The sequence below is a fragment of the Pseudophryne corroboree genome, chromosome 1 (assembly GCF_028390025.1).
Source record: "Pseudophryne corroboree isolate aPseCor3 chromosome 1, aPseCor3.hap2, whole genome shotgun sequence".
Classification (NCBI taxonomy): Eukaryota; Metazoa; Chordata; class Amphibia; order Anura; family Myobatrachidae; genus Pseudophryne; species Pseudophryne corroboree.
The window spans coordinates 1,178,665,942-1,178,688,717 of NC_086444.1; the positions used below are offsets into that span (position 1 = coordinate 1,178,665,942).

The 22,776-nt window shown below is 45.9% G+C and overlaps 1 protein-coding gene across 2 annotated transcripts in view; it reads left to right on the forward strand.

The window, feature by feature from the left end:
- The window catches only part of SFXN5 (sideroflexin 5), a 439,382-nt gene extending 420,441 nt beyond the window's left edge, over positions 1-18,941 (forward strand). For both annotated transcript variants that reach the window (XM_063925240.1, XM_063925244.1), the window contains one exon: positions 10,433-18,941. In XM_063925240.1, the coding sequence (XP_063781310.1) occupies positions 10,433-10,541 (109 nt within the window). In that variant the 3' untranslated portion in view covers positions 10,542-18,941. The remainder of the gene's footprint in view (positions 1-10,432) is intronic.
- Positions 18,942-22,776: the final 3,835 nt, after the last annotated feature.

Consider the following 22,776-nt stretch of genomic DNA (forward strand, 5'->3'; position numbering starts at 1 on the left):
GGCGATGGTGGAGGGCACAAAAGTTCTCCGCTGGCCGGAAAAGCATGTAAGCGCTCTGTCAGCTGTCTTCCTTCGGGCGTGGACAACTGGGAAGCAGAATTCCTCAGCAGACACGATCTCCATCCAGGATAGTGGGGTCTTCATCAAGAGGTTTTTGCAGAAGTGACAAGTCGTTGGGGAGTTCCTCAAATAGACATGATGGCATCTCGCCTCAACAAGAAGCTTCAGAGATATTGTTCCAGGTCGAGGGACCCTCAAGCCAGTGCAGTGGACGCCCTGGTCACTCCGTGGGTGTTTCCGTCGGTATATGTGTTCCCTCCACTTCCACTCATTCCAAAAGTGTTGAGGATCATAAGAAGAACAAGGGTTCAGGCGATACTCATTGTTCCAGGTTGGCCACGGAGGGCCTGGTATCTGGATCTTCAGGAATTGCTCATAGAAGATCCCTGGCCTCTTCCTCTCAGAGAGGATCTGTTACTGCAGGGGCCGTGCGTCTTCCAGGACTTACCGCGGTTGCGTTTGACGGCGTGGAGGTTGAACGCCAAATCCTAGCTCGAAAAGGTATTCCCGGAGAAGTCATCCCCACTCTGCTTAAGGCTAGAAAGGAGTTCACGGTGAAGCATTATCACCGTATTTGGAGAAAGTATGTGTCTTGGTGTGAAGCCAAGAAGGCTCCTACGGAGGAGTTTCAGCTGGGTCGTTTCCTCCATTTTTTGCAGGCAGGCGTGGATGCAGGCCTGAAATTAGGTTCCATTAAAGTGCAGATTTCGGCTTTGTCTATTTTCTTTCAAAAAGAATTGGCCGCCCTTCCAGAGGTTCAGACTTTCGTGAAGGGAGTGCTGCGCTTCCATCCTCCGTTTTTTTGCCACCCGTGGCACCATGGGATCTTGACGTGGTTTTGCAATTTCTTATGTCTCACTGGTTTGAACCTTTGTGAAAGGTTGAGTTGAAATTTCTCACTTGGAAAGTGGTCATGCTTTTGGCCTTGGCGTCCGCAAGACGGGTGTCGGAATTGGCGGCTTTGTCTCACAAGAGCCCCTATTTGATTTTCCATGTGGATAGAGCGGAATTGAGAACTCGTCAACAATTTCTGCCGAAGGTGGTTTCTTCGTTTACATAAACCAACCTATTGTGGTGCCTGTGGCTACAGATGCCTTGGCTGTGTCAAAATCTCTCGATGTAGTTAGAGCTTTAAAAATTTATGTCGCCAGAATGGCTCAAATTAGGAAATCAGAGGCTCTGTTTGTTCTATATGCTCCCAACAAAATTGGGGCTCCTGCTTCCAAGCAGACTATTGCACGCAGGATCTGTAATACGATTCGGTATGCTCATTCTACGGCTGGATTGCTGTTGCCGAAGTCTGTGAAAGCCCATTCTACCAGGAAGGTGGGCTCATCTTGGGCGGCTGCCCGGGGAGTCTCGGCGCTTCAACTTTGCCGAGCAGCTACGTGGTCGGGTTCAAACACTTTTGCTAAATTCTACAAGTTTGATACCCTGGCTGATGAGAACCTCATGTTTGCTCAATCGGTGCTGCAGAGTCGTCCGCACTCTCCCGCCCGATCTGGAGCTTTGGTATAGACCCCATGGTCCTTTTGGAGTACCCAGCATCCTCTAGGACGTAAGGGAAAACAGGATTTTAATACCTACCGGTAAATCCTTTTCTCCTAATCCGTAGAGGATGCTGGGCGCCCGTCCCAGTGCGGACTGTTTTTTGCAGTTGTATTGATAGTTATTGCTTCTGTTACACGACGGTTGTGTATCGGTTATGTTCAGCTTGTTGCTGTTTTTAGTTCATGCGGTTAACTGGTATTGCTTAAAAGCCATGTTGTACGGTGTGTTGTGGTGTGAGATGGTGTATTTCTCACCCTTGGTTAACAAAAATCCTTTTCCTCGAAATGTCCGTCTCCCTGGGCACAGTTCCTATAACTGAGGTCTGGAGGAGGGGCATAGAGGGAGGAGCCAGTTCACACCCATTCAAAGTCTTACAGTGTGCCCATGTCTCCTGCGGATCCCGTCTATACCCCATGGTCCTTTTTGAGTCCCCAGCATCCTCTACGGACTAGGAGAAAAGGATTTACCGGTAGGTATTAAAATCCTGTTTTATCATCGGTGTGAGAGATAGAGTAGGACTGTGCAGATGGGGAAGACTTTGGTGCAGCTGGTCAGCTTAATATACATTGCTCAAAAAAATAAAGGGAACACTAAAATAACACATCCTAGATCAGAATGAATTAAATATTCTTATTAAATACTTTGTTCTTTACATAGTTGAATGTGCTGACAACAAAATCACACAAAAATTATCAATGGAAATCAAATTTATTAACCCATGGAGGTCTGGATTTGGAGTCACACTCAAAATTAGCGTGGAAAAACACACTACAGGCTGATCCAATTTTGATGTAATGTCCTTAAAACAAGTCAAAATGAGGCTCAGTAGTGTGTGTGGCCTCCACGTGCCTGTATGACCTCCCTACAATGCCTGGGCATGCTCCTGATGAGGTGGCGGATGGTCTCCTGAGGGATCTCCTCCCAGACCTGGACTAAAGCATCCGCCAACTCCTGGACAGTCTGTGGTGCAACGTGGCATTGGTGGATGGAGCGAGACATGATGTCCCAGATGTGCTCAATTGGATTCAGGTCTGGGGAACGGGCGGGCCAGTCCATAGCATCAATGCCTTTGTCTTGCAGGAACTGCTGACACACTCCAGCCACATGAGGTCTAGCATTGTCTTGCATTAGGAGGAACCCAAGGCCAACCGCACCAGCATATGGTCTCACAAGGGGTCTGAGGATCTCATCTCGGTACCTAATGGCAGTCAGGCTACCTCTGGCGAGCACATGGAGGGCTGTGCGGCCCCCCAAAGAAATGCCACCCCACACCATTACTGACCCACTGCCAAACCGGTCATGCTGGAGGATGTTGCAGGCAGCAGAACGTTCTACTTGGCGTCTCCAGACTCTGTCACGTCTGTCACATGTGCTCAGTGAGAACCTGCTTTCATCTGTGAAGAGCACAGGGCGCCTGTGGCGAATTTGCCAATCTTGGTGTTCTCTGGCAAATGGCAAACGTCCTGCACGGTGTTGGGCTGTAAGCACAACCCCCACCTGTGGACGTCGGGCCCTCATACCACCCTCATGGAGTCTGTTTCTGATCGTTTGAGTAGACACATGCACATTTGTGGCTTGCTGGAGGTCATTTTGCAGGGCTCTGGCAGTGCTCCTCCTGTTCCTCCTTGCACAAAGGCGGAGGTAGCGGTCCTGCTGCTGGGTTGTTGCCCTCCTACGGCCTCCTCCACGTGTCCTGATGTACTGGTCTGTCTCCTGGTAGCGCCTCCATGCTCTGGACACTACACTGACAGACACAGCAAACCTTCTTGCCTCAGCTCGCATTGATGTGCCATCCTGGATGAGCTGCACTACCTGAGCCACTTGTGTGGGTTGTAGACTCCGTCTCATGCTACCACTAGCGTGAAAGCACCGCCAGCTTTCAAAAGTGACCAAAACATCAGCCAGAAAGCATAGGAGCTGAGAAGTAGTCTGTGGTCACCACCTGCAGAACAACTCCTTTACTGGGGGTGTCTTGCTAATTGCCTATAATTTCCACCTGTTGTCTATTCTATTTGCACAACAGCATGTGAAATTGATTGTCAATCAGTGTTGCTTCCTAAGTGGACAGTTTGATTTCACAGAAGTGTGATTGACTTGGAGTTACATTGTGTTGTTTAAGTGTTCCCTTTATTTTTTTGAGCAGTGTATATTGCACTATGTGGCACTAACATTCCCTGTGTACGCAGTGTATAGCATAGTGTTCATAGTGTATATGGGCAGTGCAGGGCGTCCGTGAGTTTTATATAAGCGTGTGTATATATTAAGTGAGTGGGATGTAGTCACAATATAGACAGTGAAATTCTAGACGGTTATAAGGTTGACATCAAAATGTCAACTTATATAATGTGTATGTGGTCACAATATCGACAACCAAAAAGCCGACATGGACATAAGGCGTACTTGCCTAGTCTCTGCATACTCCTGGAAGAGTGGGTGGATCTCCCTAATAAAGTGGGCAGGATGGGGGAGATAATACCTGAAATCGCTGGTCCGTGTGGATGGGGTGGGACTAAAATGATGCGAATCGAGTCATTTTAGCCACACCCCTTTCTCAGACCAGTGTTTCGCTGCATTTTGACACGATTTGTATAGGGCTTAATGATGTTAGTCCATGTCCATATAATGTCCCTGCCAACATTTTGACTGTGCATACTGATTGTCGAAATATGTGGAAATTTCAGTTTTCTACATAATATACCTGTTCACATTATGACGTCTTTATTCCTAGATTTTGAATGTCTAAAAATGATACCATCCCCGATGGACGTGTTTCATGATATTTAAAGATAATTAAAATGGTGGTGACAAAGCTGGCTTTCTGCCCGTCACTTATCACAGCAATTGGAAATCTGCTATTGTTACCGTTAATAACGGGTAGATAAGCGATGGCCGGCGAGAAGAGGCTGTCCGGGTCCCTTCTGCACGTGCGTAGGATGACAGCCCGCGGAGCTATCTTCTAAACGTGTGATAAGTAACTTCTATTCTATGATATTCTTAACCAAAACTTTCTTAGAAATTGACAATTTTTTTAAATAAATAAATGAACAAAGATAAAAAATATCAATGTAAATCTTTATCTCCATCGACCATACGTCCACACTTCCTCCTCTATTCACCAGGCACTAACCCTTTAATCCTTCCTTAACAGGACTCTAACCCTTCTCTCAACCACCTACCCCCTCCCCCCCCCACACACACACACGCACACTCACACACACATCTCCACCCACACTCTCCACTGACCAGAGTGTCACCCATCCTTCTCTCCCCTCAGCCTTCCTCCGCCTCAATTACTATACTCTCCTCTTTCTTCCTCCACGGTGGCGGTGTGCGCTGCGCTACCAGGAGACGGCGGCCTCAGGTGTGCCTTCCTATGAGGTCACATGATATACCACTGTATAATTGAAAGCAGCTCATACAACTGTGCCAGGCAATTTGTGAAGCCCAGTCTTTTGGTTTTACGGCTCTTGGTGGTCATTCCGAGTTGATCGCAGCCAGCAACTTTTTGCTGCTGCTGCGATCAATAGCCCACGCCTATGGGGGAGTGTATTTTAACTTAGCAGGTCTGCGATCGCTTGTGCAGCCCTGCTAAGTTAAAAAAATTTCACACAAGACTAGGCCTATACCTACTTAACCTGTGCGATGGATCCAGCGATGATGGGCTCGGCTTTGACGTCATTCCTCCGCCCTCCGTTGTCCTTGACATGCCTGCGTTTTACTCACCACTCACCGAAAACGTCTCCAAACGGTCCGGATCCGCCCTTCACCGCCCTCTTCCTGTCATTCTTCTTTGCGGTCTGTCCTGCGACCGCTTTCTTCTTAAGCCGCGATGTAACGCCGGGCAACGTCACGCACGCGCACTGCAGCCGCCGCGTATGCGCATTCCGCAACCGTTCGCACCGCAGCGATAAACCGCTGCGTGCGAATGGGTCAGAATGACCCCCCTTATCCCTATAATAAATACACACCTGAATGTTCACTCATACCTCCGCCCCGATATAATAACTTCCTGGGCCCAGCCCGCCCCTCCCTGGAGGGGATGTGACCGCAGCATGCTGTGGGCATGGCCACACTTCCTTGGGGGCGTGTCTAGCACATGAGAAGCACCCACTGACAGGAGCATGGCATCCTTCCACCACATCCATTGCACACAAACAGTGTCGGACGGGGGCATGATGGGCCCACCGGGGGAATGCAGTGATAGGGGCCCATACTTAGGGGTGTGGCCATACTCCAAAGGGGGGGTGGCCAGCCTTCCCTGAGGCTTGAAAAACACAATAGTTTAGTGCAGTGTAATGCAGCATATCTACCATGTATAATACAAGTGCACAGTCTTGAACCTGATCCCTAGAGGAAGGATTGGGACCTCAGGCAGTGGGGCCTACCAGTGGTTTCCCTGGTACCCCTGTGGGCCAGTCCGACCCTGCACACAAAGGATCTGATGGTTTGCAAACATAGTATAGAGACTTAGAACAATGAATACCTGCTGCATGCACCCAGTCATGGCCTACATCACAAAACACCCAGAAAGACTAAGAAATCTCAATATGTATAGTTTGGAGCAGAGAAGGGAAAGGGGGGACATGATAGAAACTTTTAAATATATCAGGGTTTTAAAAAAGTCCAGGAGGGGAACATTCTCCAAATGAAGAGAAGCACTAGGACACGAGGACATGCACTGAGACTGGAGGGGGGGAGGTTCAGGGGAAATTTGAGGGAAAATTACTTCACAGAAAGGGTAGTGGACAAATGGAATAGCCTCCCATCAGAGGTTGTAAAGGCTAAGACAGTAGAGCAATTTACACATGCATGTGATACAGTGGCGGAACTAGCGAGCGGTGGGCCCAGGTGCGACAAAATGCTTTGGGCCCCCCATCCCATCCAAGTCCACCCCGTCAATCCTGGAGAGGATCTGGTGAGGGGGACCTGCTCAGGGCCAGAGAAATGGATACCTAGCAACAGTGCCGTAACTAGACATTTTAGCACATGGTGCAAGAAACGGCATTGGAGCCCCACCCCTGCATGCAAAACAGAAGCAGTGAGCGCTGTAGGCTCGCGCAAAAATGCATAGGGGCGTGGCTTCGTGGGGAAGGGGTGTGGCCACAAAATAATACCAATTCATAAAATGGTGCACAGTTGTCTCCATTATTCAAATTACGCCGCATTGTAGCACCACTACACCAGGTAGAGACCCTTTTACACCTTACGGCGGACAGATTCCCCTTTTTACACATTACGGCAGACAGCGTCCCCTTTTTACACATTATGGCAGACAGCATCCCCCTTTTTACACATAACGGCAGACAGCGTGCCCTTTTTACACATAGCGGCAGAGAGTGTGCACTTCTTACACATAACGGCAGACAGCGTTCCCTTTTTACACATAACGGCAGACAGCGTCCCCTTTTTACACATAACGGCAGACAGCGTGCCCTTGTTACACATAGCGGCAGACAGCGTACACTTTTTACACATAACGGCAGACAGCGTCCCCTTTTTACACATAACGGCAGACAGCGTGCCCTTTTTACTCATAACGGCAGACAGCGTGCCCTTGTTACACATTACGGCAGACAGCGTCCCCCTTTTTACACATTACGGCAGACAGCGTGCCCTTTTTACACATTACGGCAGACAGCGTGCCCTTTTTACACATTACTGCAGACAGCATGCCCTTTTTACACATTACGGCAGACAGCATGCCCTTGTTACACATTACGACAGACAGCGTCCCCCTTTTTACACATCACGGCAGGCAGATTCCCCCTTTTTACACATTACGTCAGGCAGATTCCCCCTTTTTTACACATTACGGCAGACAGTCCCCGTTTTTGCACATAAAGAAAGAAAGAGAAAGAAAGAAAGTATTATACTTACCCTCTCCGCTGGCTCAGGCTCCTCGGTGCAGCTTCTGGTAGAGATCCCGGGCAGGAGAGGAGGAGGGAGGTGGAGGAGGGAGCCGCAGCAGCGCTGTGTTATTGGTGGAGGCGCTGCTGCTGCTGTCCCTCTGCTTCACTATAGGCTGTTCTCCGCCGCTGTGAATGCTGGGATGCGCTTCACAGCGGCGGAAGACAGCCTATAGTGAAGCAGAGGGACAGCAGCAGCAGCGCCTCAACCAATAACACAGCGCTGCTGCGGCTCCCTCCTCCACCTCCCTCCTCCTCCTTCCCCCCGTACCGCTGCGCTCCTCTCCTCTCTCTCCGGGCGGCTGTGTGCTGCAGGCAGCGGTTGCCCGCAGCACACAGCGGCATATAATAAGTCAGTTTGACTCATTACATGCTTTGGGCCCCTGGACAGTGGTGGGCCCCAGTGCAACGCACTGGTTGCACTGGTGGTAGTTCCGCCTCTGATGTGATAGACATAAGGATATCCTTACAAAGAAATAAGGATCAAATAAGTTTTGAGATAAAAATATGGTTTAAAAAAGGGGCAGACTAGATGGGCCAAGTGGTTCTTATCTGCCGTCACATTCTATGTTTCTATCAATATTCAGCTAGGAGCTAGCGTCATCAGTGAGGCGCAAGATGCTTAGTGCCTCCAACGTGTGCAGGTCACCACACCATTGAGGCTTTGGCTACAGTAACTTGCTGCATACCACAATCTCCCATACACCTTGTGATTGAGTTGTTCTCGCCCCAGTCTTCTATTGATCGCATGTGTAAACCATATTATACTTCAGTTTACAAAACAATAAAGTCAGTGGAAGGAAAATAAATGATTCATTAAGAGCTGAACCATGATTCGGTCCTGGCCAGAGAGGCCGCAGAAGCCCAGCGCCGCGGTGTGATCCCCAGTGTCGCAGAGACTCCGTAGGGGTCTCCGTCGCCGTTAACCCTTGCGGTGCCAGCCAGCTGGTCTCGAGGCGCTTGCCGCCGTGATCCATACCTGGAATTATTATTCAGGAGTGGGAGAGAGTGTCTTAATAATGACACAGGGAGAAATATGCTGCATCTGTTATGAGGAGATGTACAAAATTAGCTCCTCACACCTCTGACACCCAAGATGTCTCCAATTACAGTACTTTCCCTCAGTTCCTAAAACAATATTGCAATTACTTCTCTTTCTGGTGTGATAGCTCCGCATCATTTCCCTTATATGTTTATATATTTCTACTTCATTAGTGCTGTCTGAAGGGTGATTAGATCCTTCAAACATTTTACAGAGGTTAAACGTTGATTAAGATTTAATTATTACTGTAAATAGCTTACTATGGCATATGGTGCAAACTCTGACATATGTGCATTTGAATAAATGAAGTGTTGTTTCCCATGATGCTCTAGTAACTATTTAACAGCTTTGCTGAAGGGTTATGTCGCACCTCACGTAGAACTTCGCTTTCATGTTATATTTTGTTGGTTTTTGCAGCTCAAAACTAAGAACATTTTTTTCCCAGCGTGTGTTGTCTGTTTTTTTTTTTTTTTTTTTTTGCATTTTTTTTGGTGGTGGGGGAGGGGGGGTGGGGGTTCTTTCATTGAATATTTAAAAAAAAAAATGTTATCTACAATGTTCTACTAATTTTCCTGACTAGATTAAACATTTTTAAGGCCCTTATTTTATTAGGATTTGAATAAAAAATTGGGGTGATGCAAATTTATTTTGCGCGCTGCGGGAGACGCAACACAAGCCCCTCTGAAGATGGAATTTTGCTTCGCTCGGGTTTTCCTGTTGCCGCCTTTTAATGACGATCGTCCTTCACTACAGAGCTCTTTTCAGGAAGCTCCAAAAAGTTTGTTATTCACGGAGATATTTTTCTCCTAATCAGGGAGCTAATTATAAAATTAGGAAACACATTAGTAAAAGCAATTATGCATAATGTGTTTGTGTAGCGCGTGGCCAGCGGACGTCACTATCGTTTGGAATAATGGGCACGACTCATAGTTGTACGCTATTCTTATGGTTATGCGGTTGCGTGATTATCAGCACCGCGATGCCCACGCTCGGCAATTGAATTGCGATTACAGGTGCAGCGAGGATTCATTTGCAAGTGACTGTCAGGGAGTGGGCGTTTCGTGGGAGGTAACGGGGTAGGGCGACAAAAACTCGGGCGTGTCTGGTCCATTTTTAGGGCGTGTATTAACCGCTAACTAATACGCTGGAATCATGTCTCCGACGTCTCAATCCGGCGGCCATTCTGAGTGACCATAGGCTCACTTGAGTTCTATCTGCACTGATGCAGCCAATGTGTGTGCAGTTGCGGCAGCTGCAAGGGTTTTGGTGGGCGTCTATACATATCCCAGCGGCTGACGCATATTTTTGCGCATCTGCTGAGTCACAAATTGCATCTGCGGCGGCACTAGCGCACTATTCTGCGTCAGGCCCAATGGATCTTATCAGGCCACGTTACCATCGCAGCTGATCCACCTGACATACTGTATATATTTAGGAGCTGACGTCTGAGCCATATGTTTACATTTACAGATCTGGTAACTTCCTACACCCTCTCTTGCATTATGGTGATATATAATAATCATAATTAAATGCAACACATTACAGCATGCACTATCAAAACATTTCAAAATAATAATTTATGATGTACAGTAAATTACGGAACTCGTCAAGACTTACCGGCATCTCCTTATTGTAACTGTTTCTGTCATCTCCCTGGCGACTGCAAGCTACCGCTTTTACATTACCATATACTGTATGTTGCAGGCCGCACAAACCTCAGTATCGCCAGCAGCGTAGTGCGGGGGACCCGATATTTCACTATGTGTTTACCCAAAATAGGCCCGACGGTGATACATACATAATCATTCAGATTGGATGTTTCCAGATAAAGGATTTATAAACCTAAACTATTTTCACCCTTTGTCGTCTACAGATTGAAACCTCACAACTGGAGCCAGAAATTGCGACGAACACCACCTCTCGTACGGTGGTCTACAACAAAGGATTGTAAGCCAAATTGTCAATTCTCCATCGAGCGATGAGGAAGCCCCCCCCCACCCACCCAGTCACTCACCACGGAGGGAGAAACAGCGCACCTAGGCTCTCCTCTCTTCTCCGACAGCTGGGGCGAATTAACACATTCACAGCACTATCACCTCATCGAGGTAGAGGAGCTACTCGGTTCTTGTTTTGCCGTTGCTAAGGGGAACAAGAAAATAGCACAATGTGGTACCAACATTTTTAGAAATTAGCCTGCAAAAAAAAAAAAGAAGAAAAAGAAAAATCACATACCAACAATTGCTGCATGAAAAGTGAATTAATCATCCTAAAACATGATCCATGACACAGAGTCTTAGCATCACGTGGCACATACGTGCTCCTCACACAAAGCCTAATTCTCTTTCTGTAAGCTGTAGCCTGATGTCACATGTCTAAGTCTGTCACAACATGAGCCGGGTGGAACTCTGCAACGCCAACAACTAACGAAAACTCCTACATTTCTTTGGACACACTTTGGCTGGGGTTAGGATTGTCTGGGTGGGGAATGTTTGATGTTGGCGTGCATGACCATTATTGCGGAATTTATTTACCGGTCAGTCACTAGGCCCCTCGTGTGCTGTCCATGACTGATCGTCACTGAGAACACGCTACAAAGCGTAATGCGTTGGAAGTGTGTAGTTTCTAATATCTTCTTCTTTATACAGCTGAATGGCTCCCTGCCTCTACCCTTTTGCAGAGGGTTGGCAGTAGTACATTACCTCTATGGCTAGATATATCCTATCACTAGGGACATCCTGTACACACATGAAATATATAAAGTGAGACTGGCAAGTCTGCCCGATGGTTTAAATGGGCAATCATTTAAAATGCAAAGCCAACCTGGTTTTGCCTTTTAAATGATTGCCCATTTAAAAAATTGTACAGATTCGCCAGAAACTCATGCAGGCTATTACATGTATCCCTTGGTAACCCTGCCATTACCCTAGTAATAGACCAGTCACATTGGCGAACAGGCCCATTGAGAAACAGGCCAATCACTGAACAGGCCCATTGAGAAACAGGCCAATAACTGAACAGGCCCATTGAGAAACAGGCCAATCACTGAACAGGCCCATTGAGAAACAGGCCAATCACTGAACAGGCTGATTGAGAAACAGGCCAATCACAGAACAGGCCCATTGAGAAACAGGCCAATCACTGAACAGGCTGATTGAGAAACAGGCCAATCACTGCACAGGCCCATTGAGAAAGATTTTTAAATGTAGTATTTTAATTCTCCTCTTTCCACATCCACTGGTCCGATTTCTTCTGACTACACGGAGCTGGGCCTTGTCGTATATCACTAGACCAGGTCTCGTTGTATATCACTGGGCTGGTTTTTGTATAACACTAGGCCGGTCTTGTCGTATATAACTGGGACGGGTAATGTCATATATATCACTGGGCCATGTATTGTCATATATATATCACTGGGCCATGTATTGTCATATATATCAGTGGACTGGGTCTTGTCACATATCACTGAGCCGGGTATTGTCAAATATATAACTAGGCCGGGTACTGTCATATCACTGAACCGGGTCTTGTATATTACTGGGCTGGGTCTCATTGTATATCACTGGGCCTCATTTTTTGCTATAACACTGGGCCAGGTCTCATTGTATGTCCCTAGGCTGGGTCTCAGCATATATCACACTGCTGGGTCTCATTGTAGATCACTGGGCCGGGTCTCAGCGTGTATCACAGGGCCATGTCTCATTGTATATCGTTGGGCAGGGTCTCTGCGTATATCACTGGGCCGAGTCTCATTGTATGTCACTGGGCCGGGTCTCCGCATATATCACTGGGCCGGGTCTCAGCATATATCACAGTGCCAGGTCTCCGCATATATCACAGTGCCAGGTCTCCGCATATATCACAGTGCCGGGTCTCAGCGTATATATCACAGTGCCAGGGCTCATTGTATGTCACTGGGATGGGTCTCAGTATATATCACTGGGCCATGTATTGTCATATATATATCACTGGGCCGGGAATTGTCATATATATCAGTGGACTGGGTCTTGTCACATATATAACTAGGCCGGGTATTGTCATATCACAGTGCCGGGTCTTGTATATTACTGGGCTGGGTCTCATTGTATATCACTGGGCCTCATTTTTTGCTATAACTCTGGGCCAGGTCTCATTGTATGTCCCTAGGCTGGGTCTCAGCATATATCACACTGCTGGGTCTCATTGTAGATCACTGGGCCGGGTCTCAGCGTGTATCACAGGGTCATGTCTCATTGTATATCGTTGGGCAGGGTCTCTGCATATATCACTGGGCCGAGTCTCATTGTATGTCACTGGGCCGGGTCTTAGCATATATCACAGTGCCGGGTCTCCGCATATATCACTGGGTCGGGTCTCAGCATATATCACTTGGCTGGGTCTAAGCATATATCACAGTGCCGGGTCTCAGCGTATATATCACAGTGCCAGGGCTCATTGTATGTCACTGGGCCGGGTCTTCGCATATATCACAGTGCCAGGTCTCCGCATATATCACTGGGTCGGGTCTCAGCATATATAACTTGGCTGGGTCTAAGCATATATCACAGTGCCGGGTCTCAGCGTATATATCACAGTGCCAGGGCTCATTGTATGTCACTGGGCCGGGTCTTCGCGTATATCACAGTGCCAGGTCTCCGCATATATCACTGGGTCGGGTCTCAGCATATATCACTTGGCTGGGTCTAAGCATATATCACAGTGCCGGGTCTCAGCGTATATATCACAGTGCCAGGGCTCATTGTATGTCAATGGGATGGGTCTCAGTATATATCACTGGGCCATGTATTGTCATATATATATCACTGGGCCGGGAATTGTCATATATTATTATATCAGTGGACTGGGTCTTGTCAAATATATAACTAGGCCGGGTATTGTCATATCACTGGGCCGGGTCTTGTATATTACTGGGCTGGGTCTCAGCATATATCACAGTGCCAGGTCTCAGCGTGTATCACAGTGCCGGGTCTCAGCGTCTATCACAGTGCTGGGTCTCAGCGTACATCACAGTGCCGGGGCCGATTGTATATCACTGTGCCGGGTCTCATTGTATATCATTGGGCTGGGTCTCAGCATATATCACAGTGCCGGGTCTCAGCGTGTATCACAGTGTCGGGTCTCAGCATATATCACTGGGTCGGGTCTCAGCATATATCACAGTGCCGGGTCTCCGCATATATCACTGGGTCGGGTCTCAGCATATATCACAGTGCCAGGTCTCCGCATATATCACTGGGTCGGGTCTCAGCATATATCACAGTGCCGGGTCTCCGCATACATCACTGGGTCGGGTCTCAGCATATATCACAGTGCCGGGTCTCCGCATATATCACTGGGCCGGGTCATAGCGTTTATCACAGGGCCGGGTCTCATTGTATATTACAGGGCCAGGTCTCATTGTATATCATTGGGCCGGGTCTCAGCATATATCACAGTGCCGGGTCTCCGCATATATCACTGGGTCGGGTCATAGCGTTTATCACAGGGCCGGGTCTCATTGTATATTACAGGGCCAGGTCTCATTGTATATCATTGGGCCGGGTCTCAGCATATATCACTTTGCCGGGTGTCATTGTATGTCACTGGGCAGGTTCTCAGCATATATTGCTGGGCCTGGTGTATCACTGGGCTGGGTCTCCTCTGCTATTGGATATGATTGTAAAAGACTTATTTCCGCCCTTGCTAATACACTGGGATGATAGGATAAAGTATTGATAAAATACTGAAAGCTCCTTGTGTAAATGACACAGAGACATAAGAACATCTCCTATTACCCAGCCAGCCAGTATGGGTTCTAGCTCTTTGTTGGTGCAGTCTTGTGACCTAAACCAGTAATCAGCAGAGACCGGGCCGCAATGATTACCACCACTATGTTATTAGCTGGGCACATTACCATTACTTCCATGATTCTCTATGCCGCGCCTTCCCCTCTCCCCCTAGCTTGGGGGCTTCCTGTGAGGTATGTGGGGGCTGCGCTTCTCATGGTAACCCGGCCAGCAGGAATGTATGTCTGGTTTTTTTTTTTGGTTTTTTTTTAAACCAATCCTGTTATGTAAAAAATAATAATAATGATTGAAATATGAGGGAAATTAATTATAGCAATAATTGCAGATTAATTATACACTTACTACTAAGAATATTAGTTGGTGAGTGTGTCTCTTATCATGCAGGATGATAGCAAATCTCTCCCTTCTCCCATAGAGTAGTGATTACCTCAGAGTCCGCCCAAATACGTGTCAGCTACTTGTACCACACTGCTGCAAGACTTAGGGGCAGATGTGTCAAATTTTGAAGAGAGATAAAGTGGGGAGAGATAAAGTACCAACCAGCTCCAGTCTTATTTCAAACACAGCCTGTAACATGGCAGTTAGGATTGGTTAGTACTTTAGGGTCTATTCACGAAGCAGTGAAAAGTGTGGAGAAGCGAGCCAGCGGAGAAGTTGCCCATGGCAACCAATCAGCAATGAAGTAACATTTATAATTTGCCTACTATACAAGTGTACAGAGCAGCTGATTGGTTGCCATGGGCAACTTCTCCACTGGCCCGCTTCTCCATTCTTTTCCCTGCCTCATGAATAGACCCCTCTCCAAGGTCTCTCTCCAAGGTTTTTGATGCATATCCCCCTTTATCTGTCTCCAAGCTTTAATACATGTGCCCCTTATTCCCACAATGCTTCCTGTGTTCCCTATTTGTTCACCAGTTGAATGTTGGAACATGACCTATAACACCAATATATTATCCCAGGCTGGAGAGGTATATCAGGAAAACTATAGCAAAACCTTATTCCAGGAGCTGCTGGGTATAAAGGACACAGTACAGGAGAAACTTGGTTATGATAGCTATAAAATAATGGATAAGTAATGACAGCTTCATGCACATTCCATTAATTGCTAATTAATTATCCTTCCCTGCGTAATGAGGCTGGAGAGTCTGAAAACAAGAGGCCCTCTCGCCACTGATTGTAGGATGGGGAATTCAGTGTGGCTGGTAATGACATTACACCAGCACTATGTAATTAGGGAGCAGACCTATGAACCGCATGTAATTGATTTATTTCTGCATTAATTAATGGAAAACATGCAGGAGAGGACAAGTGATGTGATTCTGATAATAAAGTTCATGTTACATCATGCCAACATGGCTGGCCTAACCTTCCCGGGGGCTTAGATGGGTCCACCTTACAAAATACCAGGGTGTGTTTATCACAGTGAGACCTGCAATATGGCCATACTCTACATGTGACTGTTGCAGTGACCAGTAGTCAGCGTGCGGAACTGGGCACCTGGTCTACTCCATCTTGGTGGTGGAAGCACTGAAACCACAGTACGTTCTTCTGAGACTTTGGGAGAGATTTATCAAAGATTGGAGAGAGATAAAGTAGCGACCATTCAGTTCCTGTTATTTTACATGATGGGCTAGAAAAATTACAGGAGCTAATTTGTAGGTACTTATGTTTCTCCGAGCTTTGATAAATCTTCCCCTTTGTGTCAGAGCTTTCATATTACTTCACAAATGATGGCGTTAATGATGTCAGGGAATTGTGAGTTGCTACCGGGGTCATTGTCTGAGCTACACTTACATGCAGGACATCATGCGTGTTACCATCCTCATCACCCAGCCATGTTCCCTATTGGTCTTTATCCAAAGCAAAATGTCAGCAAGGCGGACGCAATACTGGATGAGGCATAGGTGAATTAAATCCAAGACTTTGCATAACTAATTACCAATGGTATGCATAGAGATAATATTTAGAGCAAACCCCTCAAATAAGTATGATTCTGCCCCTGACCTACACAAGCAGCCATTTTGTGTGCCCATCTGTTCATTGAGTATTGGCTCAGACCACAAAATGGCTGCTTCCACTGCATGTAAGTGATTGATATAGTTTAATACTAAGAACTACTAAATAACCTTTACTGAGGAACCAGAAAAACTCTGTGTAATATCTGGGAACATGTCAAATTCTGAAAATGTCTAAAACACCACAAACTAACTAAAAATAGGAAAGGTGGGAAATACGTACAATAATACAATTTGCAATTGATCATACTAGCTTATTGTGTTTATTCCAGCATTTCAGATTTCCAAATGTCTCCTTATCTGAGATAGATGAGTGAAATGTTCTGCAGAATATTCACCTCATTCCCCATTTGTCCGTGAAATTTTACACAGTTCATCAGCGGAATTAGCTTTAAGGGGAAGATATATCAAACCTTTGAAACAGAGAAAATGGAGACTTTGCACATAGTAGCCAATCAGCTTGTAGCTGTCATTTTATAAACTGTGCTAGATAAATGACAGCTAGAAGCTCATTGGTCCAACTCTCTATGGGCTCGATACATCTCCCCCAAAGTGTTTCCAGATCTACCCCACAAAATCTCTCCAGAAGGAATTATCGTCCGCCCATCAATTATTCCACAAAATAGGACTTTACAGATACAGAGAGCGAAATAGCTAAGGTAAGAAACAATTCCACAGCAAATACTGTGACTCCAATAATTTAGCGGGTATTGTGGATAAAAAACAGTATTAGGTCGACAGTCACTAGGCCGACCCCATATGGTCAGTAGGTTCAATAGGTCCACAGTGAAAAGTTAGACATCTAAAAAAAAACGACGGGTACAAAAGGTCGGCGACATGGAAAACAGGTTGACACGGTTTTTTTTTAGGGTGGGTTGCCTTTTTTGGGTGTCATTTTGTATGTTTAACCACATGTGACCCCAATTAGTGTACCGTATCTCCTCGCCACGCTGTAGGTAAGGTGCCTCGCTCCACTACTGCTGCGCTCAGCACAGGTGACTTCCCATTTGTAGTCACGTGGATGATAAAGTATTTTTTTTTTTAAAGTTGTGTCGACCATATATGGGTCGACCGATTGACTGTTGACCTATCACCTGGATGCTCATTTCTGCCAGCTTACTAACTGTCACTCAGTATTATCCTAGGGTATTTTACAGCAGTAAGTCACCGAACAGGAAAAAAAAATAGGTTTATTAGATTGTTCTATAACAAAAATTAGTAAAGAAAAGTTTTTTTTATTTAAATAACAAATCCCCCCCCCCCCCCAAGAAAAAAATAACAATTGACAGAATTTTATTCACATACGTATATGTATGTAATTATCAAATTAACAGTAACTGTCGACAAAAATGACAAGAAATAAGTGCCAAAAATAACCTGGCCATTAAGCAGTATATTACTATGAAAGAAAATAACCGGTATAGGGTGAGAAGAAGAGACGGAAATACAATAGACACGGGGTAAATTTACTAGTGGGAGTTTTATTTAGAACTGGTGATGTTGGTCATAGTAACCAATCAGATTCTACTTAACATTTAGCTACAGTAGCTGCTTCTAGAAGATAATAGATAGAATCTGATTGGTTGCTATAGGCAACATCACCAGTTCTAAAAAAAAAACCTCCCACCTTAGTAAATTTACCTCTTATTCCATTTTTTTCTAAAATAAAACGTTTAAATGAAATGAACACAATTGAACGCACCGTATTATAGAACAACCTGCTTAATATCATGTCTGTATTTGTATTTTTGCATTTATATTGCCCGTACGCTAATAACATACTTGTCACTATTGCTGTACAAGGCTTTCGTAGGGAAACACCATGACACATTATTATCAGGTTCAGGAGCTTTTCTATGTCACATCCAGGGTTTATATTATTCACTTCCTTTGAGTGTTACTGTCATCGGCGCACAGCAGGGGAAGCCATTTTGAAGCTTGTGGAGGCAGCCATTTTATGGGCTAAAACAACATTTTTAGAAGAATGCAGCTTATCAGTTTGTCAGTAAATAGACGAGGCACTAAGTGATGTCATGTCTCATTAGTGTCATGGGTTCCCAGAATAGCAATGGCCTGCATTCTTATGAATATGTCAGCCTACAAAATGGCTGACCTTACAACCAATAAAATGGGAGCCTCTCCAATCCATAAAATGGCTGCCCCCACTGGCGACTGTAACTCATCTGTCCAAGTGATCATCATGCTGACACAAACTATAATGTTTATAATAGATATAGTATACTTGTTTATTAATGTCTTTCTGACATTAGCACAATTAAATATATATATATTAAAGGTACACACAGCAACTACAGTTACCTGGAAAGCAGCCATTGTAGAGCACTGTAAATGGAGACACCCTTGATCCCCTCATGAAGTGACTTGTGAGAGGAACGTTGGTGCGGCTCCTCCGGCAGTGCGGCACAGGGTCTGCACGCACCTTATTCTCTGTTTGTGGGGCGAGGCGGAATGTTATGTCTTCCAACCAACAAGCACATATACCTCTCTCAGATGTAAAGCGACTTTTTACCTTTCACAATGTAACACTGAAATGTATAGAATAAAAGCACATGCATTAACTGGATGCTGCCACGTGTCTGCTTTGTGTTCTGTGTGTGACGTTACACAGTTACTCTGTGTGTAGTATGTAACACAACTAACAATACAGAGAGGAGAGGGTGAGAAATAATCTGCAGAGATATGAGATAAGAGAGCATGCTTTCCAGCTATCCCCTCTCCTATCGCTAATATAGGCAGCCCTCGGCTCTCTGGGTGTTGTACTACAAATCCCAGCATGCCCGGCTGTTTCAATGCACTATTATAGTATTACATTCTTTATGTGTTGGTTAGTTGCTCCGGCTAATTGTGTGGAGGCCTATACAGTGCATGCAATTCCATTTTGCGGATGGCACTTGCATTTTCTAACATTGCGCATTCTCCTGAGCCAGGTGCGCGTATCTACGCGCTGTTCTGAGTCTGTACTTGTGGTTCTAGGGGCGTCACTGGGTAGTAGCAGGGCTCTCATGCTGGTTGGTTGATGGCATGTTAAGAGTGTGTAGACGGAACTGCGGGCTATGCAGAGAAAAATATGTGTAGCCGCATCTATGGAACCACGCCACTCCTACCGGTACACTTGGTCATAGCCGCCATCATCAGTGCACACTACCAGCTCTATCCCTGGGGCTGCAAACAGACGCCCTCATTAGGGTTGGCCAATGTGTAAACGCCTTATTACCATGCTGTGCTTAAAGCGCGCAGGATCCGTCCACAAAACAGGCTTTCATGCATCCCTGCATCAGCACCATAGCATCTAGCATGTCGCATTACGGGTACGTTATCCATGAGACCACAATCATGGGAACTTCACCAAGAAAGGAGCGCCAACACTACCCCATTTACTACATTATGCCCTGCAGTGCTGGACACTGCCCCCGTGAGACCAGCGAGCACTCCCCATTTCCCATTTGCTATAAAAATTTTGTGAAGAATTAAAATTTCAGTCTAGGTCCATGGGCAGCACGGATGGTGTAATGGTTAGCATCACTGCCTCACATCACTGAGGTCATGGGTTCATTTCCCACCATGGCCCTAACTGTGTGGAGTTTGTATATTCTCCCCGTACTTGCGTGGATTTCCTCCAGGTACTCCGGTTTCATCCCACAATCCAAAAATATACTGGTAGGTTAATTGGATCCCAACAAAATTAACCCTGTGTGCATGTACATGTGATAGGGAATATAGAGTGTAAGCTCCACTGGGGCAGGGACTGATGTGAATGGCCAAATATTCTCTGTAAAGCGCTGCGGAATATGTGTGCGCTATATAAATAACTGGTAATAATAATAAAATGAGAAGGTAATTGGGGGATGTGGGAGTATTCTGGGAACAAGGTTATATGATGGTCTATGGATCCCTCTACTAATGAATTGATGAGTCTCCCCTTTGTTACTGAGGTACGTATAATTGTTAGCACTATCCTTTTACTCATATCGGCCACGTATTCTTCGGCGCCGTACAATCCAATAACTTTATTCAGCCTCATCAGACGCTGCCCCAGTGGAGCTTACAATCTAATTTCTATACCCCTATCAAATAAACACACCCCAACCATGGCGGTGCTGAATCCGTAGCTAGTCTGGGTTTTACAAGTCGTTAGCTGACAGGGCACGATGGTACATGTAGTTCCACCACCACCACCGGAGAGCGGCTGTTTCCTTAAGCCTTTCCTTACACAGAAGGGTTAACGCGCTCCTTGTTTTCACCTCCTCCAGTACCTGGGCTGCTCTGTTTGCCGTCTCAGTCACCAGATCCTCTAACACATTATAAACCTCAGGAGAAAGAAGAAAGGGATTATCACTTGTAAGTCCTCACCTGTAGAAAGTCATCTGCAGCGGCCGCAGAGCGCAGAGAGCAGTCGCTCGGAGATCATATTACTTAGCATCCCTGTCTTATGGTTTGACACCAATTACTCCCTGCTACAGCTCCTGCCCAGGGCCTGCTCAGCTGCCAAACAGGTGTCATCCCAAAGGGTCTTCTAACAAGCTATGTAACGAACATGGTCCAACAGTGCTAAACAAACAAACAATTACCCGCACTGGCAGTCCGAGCACACCTGGGGATGGGAGTCGGGAGGGAAAACAAGGAGGAATGGCAGGAAGCCGGCTGCGGGGGCTGCTCCATCTGGAGAGACAATTTGCAGGAAGCACTCGGACGGGCAACGTCAGCATTGGCCTGGGGCACCAGTTATTCCCAGAACAGTGTTGCTGGGCCTTGGCCAGTCTCTTACCACTGGTGGCCCTCAAGCCGCAATGCAACTACAACTCCGGAGGACCTTACTGGGACTTGTAGTTCTACAGCGAGCTTCCTGAGTATTTCTCTTGCTCGAGAATCTTTTTAGCATCCAGTGTGCCAATTATTTTATTCTGGTGTTGTGATAAATTGACAACAAAACCTGATTGTTTTAGGGATACGGGGGCATGTGTATCAAAGCTTGGAAAGAGAACAAGTTGAGAGAGATAAGGGGGTCCATTGTTAGCTATTTAAAACTTGTTGCGTATGATAAATATTGATCCAGCCAATCAGCTCCTCTAGTGTTTGAAAAAATGACAGTTAGGAGCTGATTGGCTGTAGCACCGTTTATCATATGCAGGGAGTTTTAAATAGCTTACACTCGATAAATGGGTCCCAAATTGGCAGCCAATCAGGTCCTAACTGTCATGGTACAGGCTGTGTTTGAAAAATGATAGGAGCTGATTGGATGGTATTTTATCTCTCCACTTTTTCTCTCTCCAAGGGGTAAATTTACTAAGATGGGAGTTCTATTTAAGATATGATGTTGCCCATAGCAACCAATCAGATTCCAGGTATTATCTTCTAGAAGATGTTAAATAAATGAGAAGTAGAATCTAATTGGTTGCTATGGGCAACATCCCATCTTAAACAGAACTCCCATCTTAGTAAATTTACCCCCAAGTGTTGATACATATTCACCACAGGGTGTTTTGCTTTCTTGTATTTCAAAAAGTCGTTATATATATATATATAGTGTGTGTGTGTGTGTGTGTGTGTGTGTGTGTGTGTGTGTGTGTGTGTGTGTGTGTGTGTGTGTGTGTGTGTGTGTGTGTGTGTGTGTATATAAATTTTTTTTTTAAAGAAATATATATAAGTGATGTAGTACATATACTGTACATAATATTATTGTGTCTATAGAACAACGGCATAATAATTATTCCCCCAGTCAGGTGTGTTCTGGCTGTAAAACATGTTCCAGTCACACCGGTGACTCTTCTGTTACTAGCTGCCTGCAGTTTGCCCTGGTAGCCCAGGTATGTGCGCTGGCCATACTCTCCTCACACCTGCGCTGGGTATTAAATGTCCGCAGGATAACATTTAGCAACAAATTATCCTCCTGTTTAACCTGCAGGAAGCGCTGACAGAGGATGAAAGGCTGACAAGTGACAGGAGGGCGCTGCACCTTTTATCCTGATCTCCACACAACAGACAAACAATCAGCACCCTCAGGCCATACACAGCCCCGAGGGGTCACTCGCTGTCATTTGGCCACACAAAGGCCGTGTGTTTGTACACAGCTCTGCATCGTCACCAGTGGATTTTGTGTGTCCCAGCGACACGGCTTTCCCTCGTTGCAATACAAAAATCACTGGGAGTCACTTGGAAAATGAAAAGTGACTACTAACACTGACAAACGGGACTCTCTATAGAGTAAGTCCCCTGGCTGTCCCCATTTTCCACAGAAAGTCACAGATTTTACAGATTTGCATCTGGGAATGTGTCCCTACTTCTCATTATTGACCAACTTTAATGCACAACATTTTTTATTCTGTAAGATGGAATTCCCCCCCCCTCCCCCATCTACCTCTAAGATGGTCAAATGCTGTGCCCATATCCTCACCTGTGTG